A 16,460-nucleotide genomic window follows, 5' to 3' on the forward strand; every position below is an offset into this window, starting at 1 on the left:
AACGTCTAAATGTTTCTTCCAAAATATTAATATTTTTGCTAAATGGAAAGAAAAGTTAAAGTGATTTGAATTTCAGTTCGTTTTTTATAAATTCCAAATGAAGAACTTATTAATTCAAGTAAAATATTATGTTTTTTTGAAAGGAATTGCAAAATCTATATATAATTATTGTCTTAGATTGAAAAAACTGTATATTACACCAGCTAGGAACTTTATAAAGCATTCCTATGACATGTGCAAAACTTGTTTATTGAATATACATTTTAAGAAAATGATATAAAACCTAAATCTAATAAAGTAATAAACCAAGTTATGTGGTTAATGTTCTATTAAAATAGTTCTTTACTATTTTGCCATTTTTCTTAGTACTGTTGATTTTTATTGCTGTTCTTCATTACTTTGAAATGATAAAATAAAACAGTTGAGCAAGTAAACACCTTGCCAAAAATGTTGGCCTTTGAATCCAATTATTATGATTTGTCTTTAATGCTTTTAATAAAAATTGGAATCATTTTTATGTTCTTCATGAAGCTTTTTTAGAGGAATGACAAGGCACTGAAAAGAGTTTTATAATGAATTGTGGGAAAAGAAATCTTTAGATTTTCAGTGAATGTTATAAAAAAGGTTCTACAATACTGCACGTGAGTTGGTGTTATTTTTAAGATTCTCCCAATACAGAAAATGCATAATGCTAATTGTGGTTGTGTTGTGCTTTAGCTATAATTAAACTACTGATGTTCACTTCAGAGGGGAGATATGCAGGATCCATTCTTTGTACATTTTGTAATGCAACATTCTTTTCCCTAGGCTCACGAAAGATCAGAAAGTTCTGATGTGGCATTTGTTACCCAACTGGTAAAAAAGTTGATGATCATCATTGCACGGCCAGCGAGGTTGCTTGAATGTCTGGTAAGCACACAAGAATTTTTAGGAGCTTTTAAGATAGTAAAATCTTCTAGGAACCAGACATATGCACTCAAAAGTTTAAAATCTATGTCCAATATTGAGTGTAACAAAATATATTTCCAAACAAATTACATAAATCAGAGAACTGGAGACTGTTCTACTAAAAGACTTTGTAGTTTTATGAATAATGGCCTGCTTCTGTTGCATTTGGTTTATAGCAGTGATTATAAATCAAAGAACACAGTTCTGTATTGTGTACTGCTTGGTAAATAAATTTGTACACTGTTCTCAGAGTTTATACTGTGATATTGCAACTGTTGTTTAGCTTGAAAAATAGTGTCATGCAAATTTTAGGGTTAGGGTCAATCTTTGTTGATTGTGACTTATACAGTATCTATAGAAGTAGGCAGTTGATTGCAGAATGGTGTATTTTATGACATTTTGTATTATTTCATAGAATGCTTCATTATAATTTTATGTTAGTTAATGTTTTATAAACTTAGCCAAATTTCAATTTCATGGGAGTCATAGGTCCTGAATTTTGGACACAAAATCATCTATTCATCCATCCATCCATCCATCCATCCATCCATCCATCCATCCATCCATCCATCCATCTCTGACTTCCTCTGGAAGCTCAAGTTGCCACATACAGTTCTCTCACATTTTCTACTTTGTTGTCTTGGTAACTCCATAAAGTAGGTTCAGCTGTGAAAATCATGACTAATTCTAAATTTCATGGCTGAATGAGAATTTGAACCTGGATCATCTTATTCTTAGTCTTGGTATATCAAATTTATAAATGATTTCAATTTTATATATTAATATAGTATATTCTATGCATAAGGAAGCTATAGATCCACTTCTTCAAAAACCTTTAGGCCTTAAATTCCCTAGATAACTTTGTAATATTTGAACTGAAAGTTATTTTATCTATTTGAAACTAATAGGACTGCAGCCAAAGAGTTACCCTTTTGATGTAGATTTCCCCCCTCTTTGAACAGTTGATCACTAATGTATATTTCAAATCATTTTTGAAAAATCAATTGCTGAGCTATCTGGAAGATTATTTTTTTAAAAAATCAAAAGCCTAATTACTTCATTTAAATTATATGTACAGTTTTCTACTGTAGATAAATAATAAAAGAAGAATTTATCATAATTAATCAGTTTCACCTGATAATGAACTGACTTTTGATTTTACTGGAGCTTTTAAAAAAAGATATATGGTAAACTACACATCAATAAAAGCTTCAGGAATTCTACAGTGTGACACTGAATGTGTATGCATATTACATGGACTCCTTCAAAAATTCTTCTTATATGAAAGTATAATTTTGAGAGCATATTTAAATTAAAAGTAGGTCAGTATGATATTCTGCTTATAATTATGCTTATTAAAAGAAATGTTTACTTATATTACTCTCTTTGCAAGTCTGTATAAGTTCATAAAAATTGTGCTGAACCAACTATTTTAGTTATATGCATACATCATTAACTGGGATGTGGCAAGATATTAATTAGCCTCAAAATTGTTTTAAAAGGAAAAATGGAAGCAGATACAGGCTGAAATTTAACAGTGATAATGTGAAGCTGGTTGTGACAGTTGTCAAATGATGTGTCAGGACCGCAAAATATACAGTTAGCCGTGTCAATACTGTTTGGATTTTACTTAATGTTTTCTGTAGTTCAGTTTATTACAATATATCATGTGCCAAATTTATTCATTTAATCAGTCATCGGCTTGCTCCTGTTATTACTGTTGATTTCCTATAATAATAGAGAGCATCTGGTTTCATTCTTCTTGTTTTTGTATACTGCTGATGGAGAAATGAACATTTTAATGCCCTTAATTGATTATTGCAAATTATTTTTTATAAAAGAGATCCTTTCTACAATCTACAATGAAAAATTCAAAATGTAATTACATTTACATATGCTTTTTTTGAAATAAAAAAGGATTATCCTTTCCCTCTGATCACGCATTATGTGCCAAGTGGCTGAATGCCAAAATAATAATATAATGCAGCCTGGAATATCTCCAAACAGAGCAGCTTAATACAGTTACATTGTAATTTTCAAGTCACTACTTTTTTTAGTACTGTAGCAGATTTAAGATTATTCATGTAACTTCAGGAAATGTTCTAGTTCTAGTGATATTTAATCCATTCTACATATTCTATATAAATAATACAATACATTTTTATTTTCTTTGTTGAATTTATTTGCCCCCCATCTCAACCACAAGCTGACTCTGGGCAGCTTACAATGTTAAAAAGAATAAAGCAATACAACAGTATGAATATAATAAGAGTAAAACAGTATAAAAATACAAATTTTCAGCTATAAAGCTAAAAAATGGGAGGAAGGAATAAACTGAGCAAGGGAAGGTGGGTGGGATCTGTTATTAATCTGTCAGCCATTTCCATCTTTTTTATACTGTTATTACATAGAATGCAGTGAATGGTTGCCCAATTTAGATCAGGGATTTTTCATTAATATTTCTTCTACTTTCCCTAAATTGTATAGAAGAAGTACTTTACAACACAAATTGAGAGTATTACACTGCATGTTATATGCTGTCTTGCTCCTTATATGGCTATTTTTTCAATTCCCATAATACTTTTAAATTAATCATTGAGATTGGTTTCAGTTGCGTGCCTTTCTAGCTCAGCCAAATGACTCTTCTTGACCTCTGTGATGAACCAGCTATTTTAGTAGGCAGGGTATGATGCTTTTGCATATCTGTTCCACAGTTATGCAGTGCAAAATCGTCTCTCTGCAGAGTCTGTAAGACTAAATAAAATAAGAAAAATAATTTTCATTAAGAAATAAGAAAAATGGTTTCCACAATTCTGTTGTCTAATCTTTCATTGCCCTTTATGGTGCCTTAATGAGAAGTTTCAGTAATATTCTGAATCATCTGTTATCTACCGATTTACATTTTTCTAAAACACAACTATGCCCTGAGAGCAATACTGAGTTGTGTCATAAACTTGAAATCAGGTTTCAATCTGGACTTACAAACTCACAGAAATTTAAGTTAAACTATGCATTTTATTATCATCTTTCTTAAAATAAATTATACCTAGAGTTATAACCATTTGTTTTTGAAATCAGATTAAATATTCTCTTTCTGAATCCTTTTGCTTTAGGAGTTTGATCCCGAAGAGTTCTACCATCTGCTAGAGGCTGCTGAAGGCCATGCCAAAGAAGGGGGCGGAATTAAATGTGACATCCCTCGTTATATTATATGCCAGCTGGGCCTTACCAGGGATCCCTTGGAGGGTGAGAGCATTGTATTCTTAGAACTATAATGAAGCAGAAAAGAGTAGGATGTCACAAAGCATCTTAGTCATTCTCACAAACATTAACTAGCACATAAAATCTAATGAGCACATCAACTGTTAAGAATGTCTGTAAGTATTACGGTGTCCCATTACATTTATATAGTGTGCCTATGCATTTTAATTATTACTTTAATGATATAGTATAAAGGTAAAGGTAAAGGTTCCCCTTGCACATATGTGCTAGTCATTCCCGACTCTAGAAGGCAGTGCTCATCTTCATTTCAAAGCTGAAGAGCCAGTGCTGTCTGAAGACGTCTCCGTGGTCATGTGGGTAGCATGATTAAACACCAAAGGCGCATGGAACGCTGTTACCTTCCCACCAAAGGTGGTCCCTATTTTTCTACTTGCATTTTTTATGTGCTTTCAAACTGCTAGGTTGGCAGAAGTTGGGACAAGTAATGGGAGGTCACCCTGTTATGCAGCACTAGGGATTCGAACCGCTGAACTGCCGATCTTTCAATCGACAAGCTCAGCATCTTAGCCACTAAGCCACCGCGCTCCATATATTATAGTATATAAATGCAGGGGCTGGAAAGCATGAGTCTTCTGTTTCCCCTGCATTTGCAATGAATCCCTCCCAAACTAAGTGAAATGGGAACAAAAAAAATGTACCATCCCTATCACTTTCCTCCTATGGGGATGGCTCCATTGGATTTCAACTTTCTTTCCTAGGGGAATACTGTATGCCAACTTTTCTCATTCTCAATGAGTTTAAGATGAATGGCTTTGAACTCCCAGAATTCTGGGAGTTGACATCCTTAAAGCCACCGAGATTGAGAAACACTGTGTTGTTCTATTCTTGACTGCTCAATACTAGAATTAGCCCACTAATTTTGTGTGTGAAGTGACCATGCATATTGTATCTTTCATTGTTGTATATCTTGTGCATTAAATAGAAATTCACCATGTTGCGGACTAATTTTTCTGAATATTGCACACAAAAACAGTGAAAGGGTAAATTAGCTTTTTATAGGAGAAAGTGTTTTTTACAGCAAAATGTGTCAAGAGTACAAAAATTTGTACTGAAGATGACAAATGGTATTTGCTATTTTTCATTTTTGTCTTGGAATTTTGCTGAGGCTTTATATGACTCATAGACTGAAATAACTTTGAAATTAAAAAAAAGCAACAGAAAGCGAAAAACCTGTAACATACAAAAAGCTAGGACACTGATATAGGACACTGATTTTTCAAAAATGAACATTATAGCCACCTCACTTATTTTAAACATAAAAAGGTCTCTTTTGTTATGAGAAAATATAGAACCTATCCTATATATTATTCAGAATAACCTTACCAATACTAAGGAGATGTATTTGCATAGTTACAAAGTAAAGTGATATAAGTTAATTACAGTGACCATCCATGACATTTTGGTTTAGCCGAAAAATTCTCAGCAGGAAAAATCTTGTGTGCTACTGTTTTCTACTGACCAGCATCCAATGTAGGCCCCCTGCAAAAACTCTCCCACTCTTTATACTAGTCAGTGTTTCTCAGGCCAAGGAAGAAGGCAGGCAGTGGCAAACTACTTTTGAAAATGCTGTCAAGAAAACTGTAGGGAATTGTTCAGCAATTGCCAGGTGTCAAGGCTGACTCAAAGGCACACACACACACACACACACACACACACACACAAAAAGCTGTGCAGGAAGGACTGCAAATGAGATAAGGGAGTAGGTGTATTATTCTTTGAATACCAATGATTGTATACTGTTACATCTTAAAAGCATATTTTCCCTTTCTTTCCAGAAATGGCCCAGCTGAATAGTTGTGATAGTCCAGATACTCCAGAGACAGATGATTCGGCAGAAGGAAAGGTAGTGATTTAACAGCTCCATTCCATAATACAAAAACATTTCTGCACTGCTATTAGCAAAGTATAAGTTGTGCATGCGTACATTTTTTTCTAATGATAATTACAGTGGATATAGAGTCTCTACACCCCCCTGTTGAAGTGCCAGGTTTTTGAGTGTAAAAAAGTCAGACCAAGATAAAGCACATCAGAATTTTTTCCACCTTTACTATAACATACAAGCTGTTACAGTCACATTATTCTAGTTTTTTATTTTTATTTTTCCTCCCTATGGATTCCAGTTTGTTTTTCCATTAGATTGAACAAAGGTGGGAAAATTCTGGGGGATTTATTTTGGTCTGATTTTTTTTTTTCATCTCAAAAACCTGGCACTTTAACAGGGGTGTACAGACTTTCTATATCCACAGTAGCTATCTGTTGAATAAAATTAAGTATTATAATGGAAAATATTTAGAAAATGAATAGAAAATTAAATTTGTTAGAGTAGCCATATTTCTGTTTGATAAATAGCAATAGCACTTAGACTTATATACCACTTCATAGTGCTTTACAGCACTCTCTAAGTGAGGGGTGTCAAACTCACATTGTCATGGCAGTGTCACATGACATATCGGGACTTCCCCCCCCCCCTTTGCTAAACCGGGTGAGGACGGGGCCAGCACGTGACGCATCTGGCTGCGAGTTTGACACCCCTGCTCTAAGTGGTTTACAGAATCAACATATTGCTCCCAGCAATCTGGGTCCTCATTTAACTGACCTCAGAAGGATGGAAGACTGAGTCAACCTTGAGCTGGTGAGGATCAAACTACTTGCGGTCAGCAGAATTGGCTTCCAATATTGCATTCTAACCACTGCGCCATCACGGCTCATAAAAAATCATATTAGGTTGGAATTTTGAGAAATTACTCTTATTGTCACACACACACACCATCATGGCTTCAGTCCGGCTTCAGGCCCGGGTACAGCACAGAAACGGCATTGGTCGCGTTGGTTGATGATCTCTGGAGGGCTCGGGACAGAGGTTGCTCCTCTGTTCTGGTCCTATTAGACCTCTCAGCGGCTTTTGATACCATCGACCATGGTATCATGCTGCGCCGGTGGGAAGGTTGGGAGTGGGAAGCACTGTCTTACGGTGGTTCTCCTCCTATCTCTCCGACCGGTCGCAGTCTGTGTTGGCTGGAGGGCAGAGGTCGACCTCAAGGCACTTGGTTTGTGGGGTGCCACAAGGGTCGGTCCTCTCGTCTCTCCTGTTCAACATTTATGTGAAGCCGCTGGGCGAGATCATCCGTGGTTTTGGGGTGCAGTGCCATCTGTACGCTGATGACACCCAGCTGTACATCTCCACCCCAGACCACCCCAACGATGCCCTTGAAGTGATGTCCCGGTGCCTGGAGGCCGTACGGGTCTGGATGGGGAGGAACAGGCTCCGACTCAATCCCTCCAAGACTGAGTGGCTGTGGCTGCCGGCGTCCCGATATAGTCAGCTGGTGCCATCGCTGACTATTGGGGGCGAGACATTGGCCCCCACGGAGAGGGCGCGTAACTTGGGTGTCCTCCTGGACGCACGGCTGTCTTTAGAAGAGCATATGAAGACTTTTTTTATTTCAGCAAGCCGGGCTGGGTTAAAAATCTTTTAATTGGGGAATTTTATGGGTAAGGGGTTTTAAATTGGAGAAGCCAAAGATAATTTAATTTTGTTTTAATGTATTTTAATATTTGTATTGTGTGTTTTTAATTCTGGCTGTTCACCGCCCTGAGTCCTTCGGGAGAGGGGGCGGTATAAAAATTTAATTAATAAATAAATAAAAATAAATAAATAAATCATATCTTTTTGTAGGAAGTGTGACCTCATTTAACACTAAAGTTATTACTGTTCTGGACTCTCTTGACTTCTGAATCAACTGTCATTTAATTTTGCTTAAGTTGAGTCTCAGCCTATTTCTTTAAGGAATAGGGTTATGTGTGCCTTTTTGAAGAATGGCTGTATTAGCTCTTCTTGCAAGGAGGCATTCATCAGAACTGAGATCCAGTTCCTCGTCGACTCCTTCACAGCTCATACCACCCAGGAGGGCCAGGGACCCAACCCACAGGTGGGCAGTCCTTATTTCACCAAGCACTCTGTTCACTTATCAGGTCGTCCGGTTCAAGCTCCTTCCAATTTTATTATGGAAATTGTCAGGGTAACAGAAAAATCACAAGTAGCTTTAGCACAATGAAATCATAATATTTCTATTCATTTATACTTCCAAAGAAGAAATGGGTCAGTGGTTAATATCAGTTACATATTTAATAGATTAAAAGTAGAATGAAAGCTATTTTTGCTATTTTCAGAACCGAGGAGCAACTGTGCAATCCAAGAAAACACCATCAGAAGAGGAGTTTGAAACTATTAAATTGATCAGTAATGGGGCATATGGGTAAGATTAATAAGTTATACTAGCATTTGTTTTTTAAAATCTTATTTTAAAATCTTATTTTAAAAAATAGGTTAATGTTGTGGGAATGCCAATATTAGCATGTTAATATTTTAAAATGGCTGCGGAAGAGATTGTATATGCCATTTGTTTTGTAAATTACAGGAATAAAACTGTAGGCTGTTTTCTAACTTTAAGATGCTTCCCTCCCTTGAAATTTGTGATAGCTCTGCAGTAGAATAACGCTGGTTCCTGTGGTGGTTCTGCTGAAACCTTGGAGGAGGGTAATAAGATGAGAAAATTAGTGTGCTCTTCCTCCCTTACACTGCTGTTTTAGAAAGAAACAAACCACTATTGGGAAGTGCCACAGTAATAACAATAATTACAAAAGGGGTGGAAATGAGCCCTATCTTTCTAAGGTCGCACTTCCATGTGTGAATTTCATGTGTTCAGCAGCAATGCATTTAATAAGAAAACCATCACTGCAAGTTTCCACAGAATTTGAATCCTGATAATGCAAGGATAGAGAGTTCATCCCTCCGCTACAGGGATGGATTTCTCCCTTATTTTGTAATGTGAGCAGGCCTCCCCTTAACATCCAAGTGGAAGTAATCATATTGCATATATCTATAACAGCATTCATCTTAGTGACAGCTGAGATGACCTGGCGCTGGCCACCTCAAAGCAGAAATCATTTTACACAATTAACATGAGAACTGACAGAACTATAGCAGCAAAGACCTTTTCATACCCACGTACCAGTGTGACAGTGAGTGTCATATAAGAAGTGCCTATTCCATGTTAGGTGGCCCAAATATCCAAGATGAATTGGAGATAAATGTTGAGGTGTGCTGCTGGTCACAGTCCCAAGTATACGGAAGATATAATTTGCCTGCTGAAAGTGGCATATTCGTAATCAAAGCAATCAGAAACTGGCATCCTGCACCAGATTGAATTGCTGGTCCCTCAGAGACATTATCTGTATGACACCATATGTCATGCCTGATGCCTTTAGACCACTCTATCCTCCTGGCTAGTCATCATCACTAGTCAACACCTTACTAGAAGCAGTCTGACTCTAATCAGCTATTGCCCCTTTTCCCCAAAGGGGGCTGTAGGGAGTAGGGGCATTTAAATATGTCATAGTATTATCATGCAGATCTCACCCCTTTGGGTAGCTGTGTCATGACAAAATGTCAACTTGCTACAACTGCCCACTTCCTCTGCAGATAAGTCATAGTTAGAGTTCTGCTGTTGCATCTGGGTCACCAGAACCACCATGCACTGTGCTTTCAGTGCACTTACATTTAGGAGGCAATAGTTGCTCCTCCTTCTCCGACCATTATTTCTATTCTTGTGTTCCTAACAAGAGAAATGGCTGGATGGTTTCCTGAAATGCCAACTCCCATTCATTTTATGAAGGGGAAATGCTCCTGAGTCACCACGAGGCCATTACATGGCACCACTGCTGCTTCAGGAAGACTAGGCATAGTGCTAAAATCAAGCCTCCTTATATCTTATGTTGATCACTAAATATTAATCATATCCCCACTCCCAGTATCTTAGCTCTCACAGCCTTGGTTTATTTAGTGAAGTTTTTATAAGGAAGCAACATGGTTTAGATAGTGTAATGAGTGAACCTTAAACTGGAGATGGGAGGGAAGAGAAGCCCTATGGGCAAACCTGTTGTTAAAATATAAAAAGAAAGGGCCTTCTTGAATGCATATGCTCACATTTCTTGCAAGTTGCAATGCCCTCAGTACCAGTGTGTGGTCACAGAACTCATTGGAGGAATCCCCCAATAAGCCAATTATCTTGATTTGGGTGAAAGGGTGTATTTAAACTCAAAAACTGACTGAATCTCTCTTTCATTCTTTTCTCTTTTTTTACATCTGATTAAAGCTCTTGTTCAATACAGTATCTTGGATCAAAATTAAAACTACAAATGGAAAAAATAGAAATGGAATTGAGACCTGGAGGTTGTCTCTGAGGCAGCAGGCAACTAAATACTTGCACACCAGTTATCCCCTGATCAAGCAGATGCACCAGTCCATCAATGAGTCCAATTGTCAAGCTGCAATTTTTTCCTTTGTAACTCGCTTGCCAATCTCTATAATTAGAATGGCTTCAGAATGGCTCTCTAGATGTACCAGTTGCTTCTTCCGTTCCTGCTATTTCCCCACAAAGTTCCATCACACATTGAGCCCAATCTGATAGCAGCAGGACCATATCTAGAAAATGTTTTGACTTGGGCTGACACAATCCCAAACTAGCTGTCCTGTATACAGATTCATTTATATGCAGAATGTTTTGCAAATCCCTAATAAATATGGATGTGCAGCTTCCGATCTGAAGCAGAAAAGATGCTTTGGAACAGATCTGACTGAACACACTTGCTGTACCTGTCAGCTGAAGGAGACACTGATAGGTGCTTTAGATGTACTTTTTCTCTTTTGGATTAAATGGCTGCACACCTCTACCTGAAAGTCTCTTCAAAGAAAGGAAAGTGGCCATTTTTTTCAGAGGGATACTGAGTCAAACAAAAGGGTATACAAATCTTAATACACAGGGAGTTGATAAAAATAAAAATAATATTTGACTATAGAAATTATATTTGAAGTAAAAGTTACATATGAATGAAACAGATTCAATATTTCAAATTTTGTAATGCTAACTTGGTAAATACTGTAGATTTATTTCTAAGAGTCTTTTGTTCTTTCTTGGTTTCTACTTTCATTCATGATTATTGAATCCCATATAAAACTCTATCCTTTACTATAAAAGAATTAACTTTAAAATTCAAGTAAAGTCTGGAGAACAAAGACAAATTACTTGGTGCTAGTTAATCCTGTCAATTTTGTGAGTTCTTTCTAGCTTTATGGACTGATCAAACAGGTGAAACTTCAGATGTATTCTTTCTCATTTCCTATATAACATATTGTCCATGTGTTACCATAGTGCAGTGTTCTTGGTGCGCCACCGGAGTACACGTCAGCGTTTTGCAATGAAGAAGATTAATAAGCAGAACCTTATTTTGAGGAACCAAATTCAGCAAGCTTTTGTGGAGAGGGATATCCTAACTTTTGCAGAAAATCCTTTTGTTGTCAGCATGTTTTGCTCCTTTGAAACCAAGCGGCATCTTTGCATGGTCATGGAGTATGTGGAAGGTATCCAGAATTTACCCAGACATTATAGTAAATATATTAATCAAAATGGTTTTCATTAGGAAGAGAGAGATTAAATATAATGATTCATTTAGATGCTAGGGTACGTTCATTATTTTCTCAGCCTAGGATTTGTTTCATATCTTTCAAGATAGAATGAATATATTGTGCTATAAAACTTGCTCTGTTCCACCATATTTCAGTAATAAATGCCAAGTCAGCATATTTGTCCATCACTTTATTCTGAATTAAAGAGATCTTACCAATAGAGTTGGCATTTATCAACAGCAGCCAAAGCAATACAGCTGGATGTGGAATGAGCTAATTGATCCAGAAGAGGAAACAGGCACCAAATACTTCCCACTGATTTTTCCTAATTCATCACCACCAAATTATATTCCTCTCTGCCTCACATTTCCCTGGTCTTCCTCCATATCATTATCTGTTTAGCATTGTATGGCAGAGTATGTGGCTCCTTTTATATATTAATGTAACATTCCTCAGTTATGTGCACCTATTGAGAATGAATCTGGAAACTGATCTATTATTTCAAAGATAATGCATTGGACTAAAATATTGGACAAATATTGGTCCAATAAAATAACATTCAAAACTCCTAGTCTAGAGTTTCTCTTTTGATTAGACACAGATAGGAATATATTGTATATAGCATGATATACTGTCAGCTTTGTGTAGTCCGATAGTGAACACAGAAATTATGTTTTTATTGTGATCTAGGAGGGGATTGTGCAACTCTTTTGAAGAACATTGGAGCATTGCCTGTAGATATGGCAAGAATGTATTTTGCAGAAACTGTACTGGCATTAGAATATCTCCACAATTATGGAATTGTCCACCGTGATCTAAAACCTGACAAGTATGCTTTTAACTTCTCATGTTTGTACTTGCAGTTGCAGCTGTTCATTCTAAAAATATCTGTAGCAACAACTTGTACTATTTTTTTCTCCTTTGGAAGGGCAACCTTTCATTACAATATTTATTCTTGAATTGCTTCTTGACAAATGTCAGATTGTGATTATTTCAATAAAATGTATTGAAAAACTATTCTTTTATTAATTGTGTCCTAAATTTAAAATGAGGCATCTCAACAATAGGAAAGTTTTGATTGTCCTTCTACAAGGACACTACATTTAATACCCAGTAAAAGTGCAAGGTGAACAGGGCTATAATTTTATCATTTTATACACATGTACTTGGCTCAAACCTTTAATATGTGAGACATTAAGCAAAGAATAAAGATAGAATTTAAATTAGTAAGAATTTAAACTAGTAAGATTTTAAATTTTCTGGAAGAAAGCAATGAAAAATCAGTTCTGTAATACTGGCAAGAAATGTACATGGATGTAGTAACCAGAAATCAATTCAAGAGCATTTTTTTAAAAAAAGCTTATTGATTTAAATTAATTTGTTTAAAAGCATTACTAGATTTGGGTCCAATTCAGTGTTTGTATATAAAAGTATTCAAATCTGACTCAAATTCGACTCTGGTTTTTTTCTTTAAAGTGTTATGTAGCAAGTAGTTCCTTTTATAGCAAGGCTTAGATATATATAAATGGCGATTCTTAGTTATATGTACAAATGGGAAAATGTATGTCAAAAGTCATATTATAGTGAAAATATTAACCTCATAGGCCATGTGCTGATAATAAACGGTAATAGAATTGCCAGTAACCCTGGCCAGAAACAAACTTGGGCTAGGACGTAGCTAAATCTGGCTTTGCGCATGCTGGGAAGCTAAGCTTCTGGTTTCTGGAATGCACATGCATGCCAGGCAGTTGGTCTTCATGCGTGTGCATGCCAAAAATCTTAAGACCAGATGGCCGCCGTGCATGCGCACGCCAGAAACCAGAAGACCAGCTTCCCAGTGCGCATATGCATGCCGGGGAACTGCTCTTCCGGTTTCCGGCGCTCCCACGTGTGCATGCCGGGGATTTGCTCTTCCAGTTTCTGGCGCTCCCCCACGTGCGCGCTCCCATTTCGGCACCCGGTGCCGAAAAGGTTCACTAATACTGATAGATATTTTCTACAGTAATGAGATATTAAAGTTATAGGTAGTTCTCGACTTATTACCATTCATTTAGTGATTTTCAATAGTATTGAAAAAAACCTTACGACCAGTTTTTACACTTAATGACCATTGCAGCATCCCCATGGTCATGTGATCAAAATTCAGGCACTTGGCACCTGGCATGTATTTATTGGAGTTGCACTGTCCCACACAGTCTCAGGGTCACGTGATCACCATTTGTAACCTTTCAGCCAGCTTCTGACAAGCAAAGTCAATGGAGGAAGCTAGATTCACTTACAACTTGAGCGATTCTCAACAACTGTAGCAAAAAGGTCGTAAAATGGGGCAAACCTCACTTAACAACCTGTCTTGATTAGCAACAGAATTTTTGGGCTCAGCTGTGGTCATATGTCGAGGACAGCCTATGTAATATTTGTTAGAGGGTGTTGATAAATAATAGCATGGTATTGTGGCATGATTAAATGTTCATAAATGGCATTATAATACTAATCTGTATTCCCCTTTTTCAGTCTTCTCATAACCTCAATGGGTCACGTCAAATTGACTGATTTTGGCCTCTCCAAAATTGGCTTAATGAGTTTGACAACTAATCTGTACGAAGGTCATATTGAGAAAGATGCCAGAGAATTCTTGGATAAGCAAGTAAGCCAAAATTACAGTTTTGAAATTACTATGCATATCTGCATATATTAATTTTTAAAAACTGCCTAAAGCAAATATGTTCAACATGGGTTTTATACCTTGACCCAGAAACAGCGCAGTGAAATTGAAGTTTTAACTCCTTTAAGTATAGCAATGAAAAATTCTATTCAGTTTGGACAGATTTAAATTAATCAAATCTCAAATGTTTTTGTGCAAGTGTTTAATTAAAAATATTTACTTTTTTTGCAATGAATAATGAAGCTGTTCCATATTGTTTAAACATGATTTACATTATAATTTTATTGTTTGATTTTCTTCATTAGAGATTTTCTACATCATAACATTTTTAAATTTTCTTTTCAGGTATGTGGGACTCCAGAATACATTGCGCCTGAAGTAATATTGCGGCAAGGTTACGGAAAGCCTGTGGACTGGTGGGCCATGGGAATAATCTTGTATGAATTTCTAGTTGGTTGTGTTCCTTTTTTTGGAGACACCACAGAAGAGTTATTTGGGCAAGTTATCAGTGGTAGGTATCCAACTTTTATAAGTATTAAATGTCTTCTTGAAATTGATAAATTTAATTAAATAAGAACAATATTTGTAATTTATTATCATTATTTAGTTAGCTTATCTCATTTTGGAAAATGGATACTGTCTCCTTCAGGTCCAAGGTAATTTCCCCTGCAATACAATAAAATCAACATTAAAAAGCAAATGTCATACATCAATTCAGTTGGTGCAAGAGATGCATAAATCTCATTTGGAAATTAAAAGTTTTGCTTCTGTTCTTCATTTGTCAACTATCTAACCTGAAATTTGCAAAGTCATCCATGAAATCACAGAAGCAGAGCCAATTACACTTGAGACTTCACCTATAATATAATTTGGCTAATTCACCCATGTTGGCAGTAGTAAAACAGAACATGGGTACTTTGGGACCATACCAAAGACCTGCTTCATTGATGTAGCCAACCAAATATATAAGTATTGTATGTTTTTAAATGGCACAAATTGCGATTTTAATGTGCCATGTTATACAGTTTTCATTGTCTCTGATCCAAAAGGGTATTCCCAATCTTTTATTAGTTTCTGCTATGGGCCTATGGCTTTTATTTTATGGTTTTTGAATTCTTCCCAAGTTTAACAACATTTGAAAGGGAGAGGCAGGAAACCCCTGTATTGTGAGTGGAACTACATTCATAGAGAGTAGGATTCAAGATGCTAAATGTTGAATGTAAAAGATGCTAAAAGAAGAATGTTATAATTTTAATATATATACAGTGTGGCTGGTAAAAAAATAAATTAGTCTACTTCCATATATAGTGGCATGTTATTTAACATTTGAATGTGTTGCAGTCTTAAATATGTTATTTTAGATCATAGAACCTCCATACAGTACAATTATATTACATTGTATTATGTAATACAACACAATTGTATTACAAAAAATATTAACCCAGTTGATAGCTATATATCCATATCACCTCAGTACATGTATGGGGGCCGCGGTGGCTCACATGGTAAGACGCTGAGCCTGCACTGTGCTGAGGTCTGTAGCTCAGTGGCTCGATTCCCGTGAGTGAATAAACTGCATAGGGACAGGAAAGGCGCCTCCCCCGATGTTCTGTCCCCCATCCTCACACAGACAAATGCAGTATCAAACATGCTTGCCAATAATTTATTGTATAAACAGACCAGAATTCCTGGCAGACGAGAGTTCTGGCAGCTAACTATAAAACACCTGCCAAGTCCAATTAGTACTCCCAAAAAGCAGGAGAGGCCTTATTTGCAGTCCGTTTCCAGAGCGACAAATTATCCACAAGAGTTTAGTCCAAAATATATCTGAGCTGAAGTGCAGGATTCACGATGTGACTCTTTAGAGTTTAAACTTTTGTCCGTCACAAAGCCTGCCGAGCAATCACGCCCCCTTTTATCCCTTGTGGGGCGTGGCTCAGTGACTCAGCTCAATCCTTGGCCCTCCCACGCCTCTTCCTTTGCTGCGCATGCTTTTCCCTCCGACGCTGCCTGGGATCAAGGCAGGATTCATCATTATCACTCTCTATCAATGGGTGCTCCGAAATGCCTTCCTCCTGGCCCATCCCAGGCTGTTCCTTCTGG

General features: G+C 36.6%; 1 protein-coding gene across 31 annotated transcripts in view; it reads left to right on the forward strand.

Annotated features, from left to right (window-relative positions):
* Positions 1-16,460, forward strand: part of MAST2 (microtubule associated serine/threonine kinase 2) — a 175,754-nt gene that overhangs the window by 132,247 nt on the left and 27,047 nt on the right. For all 31 annotated transcript variants that reach the window (XM_034414978.3, XM_034414981.3, XM_034414979.3 and 28 more), the window contains 8 exons: positions 808-909; positions 4,062-4,194; positions 6,006-6,073; positions 8,401-8,486; positions 11,442-11,650; positions 12,386-12,524; positions 14,207-14,339; positions 14,703-14,868. In XM_034414978.3, coding sequence (XP_034270869.1) covers positions 808-909; positions 4,062-4,194; positions 6,006-6,073; positions 8,401-8,486; positions 11,442-11,650; positions 12,386-12,524; positions 14,207-14,339; positions 14,703-14,868 — 1,036 coding nt within the window. The remainder of the gene's footprint in view (positions 1-807; positions 910-4,061; positions 4,195-6,005; positions 6,074-8,400; positions 8,487-11,441; positions 11,651-12,385; positions 12,525-14,206; positions 14,340-14,702; positions 14,869-16,460) is intronic.

Source organism: Pantherophis guttatus, chromosome 3 (assembly GCF_059756535.1).
Source record: "Pantherophis guttatus breed Tessera chromosome 3, ASM5975653v1, whole genome shotgun sequence".
NCBI classification, from domain to species: domain Eukaryota; kingdom Metazoa; phylum Chordata; class Lepidosauria; order Squamata; family Colubridae; genus Pantherophis; species Pantherophis guttatus.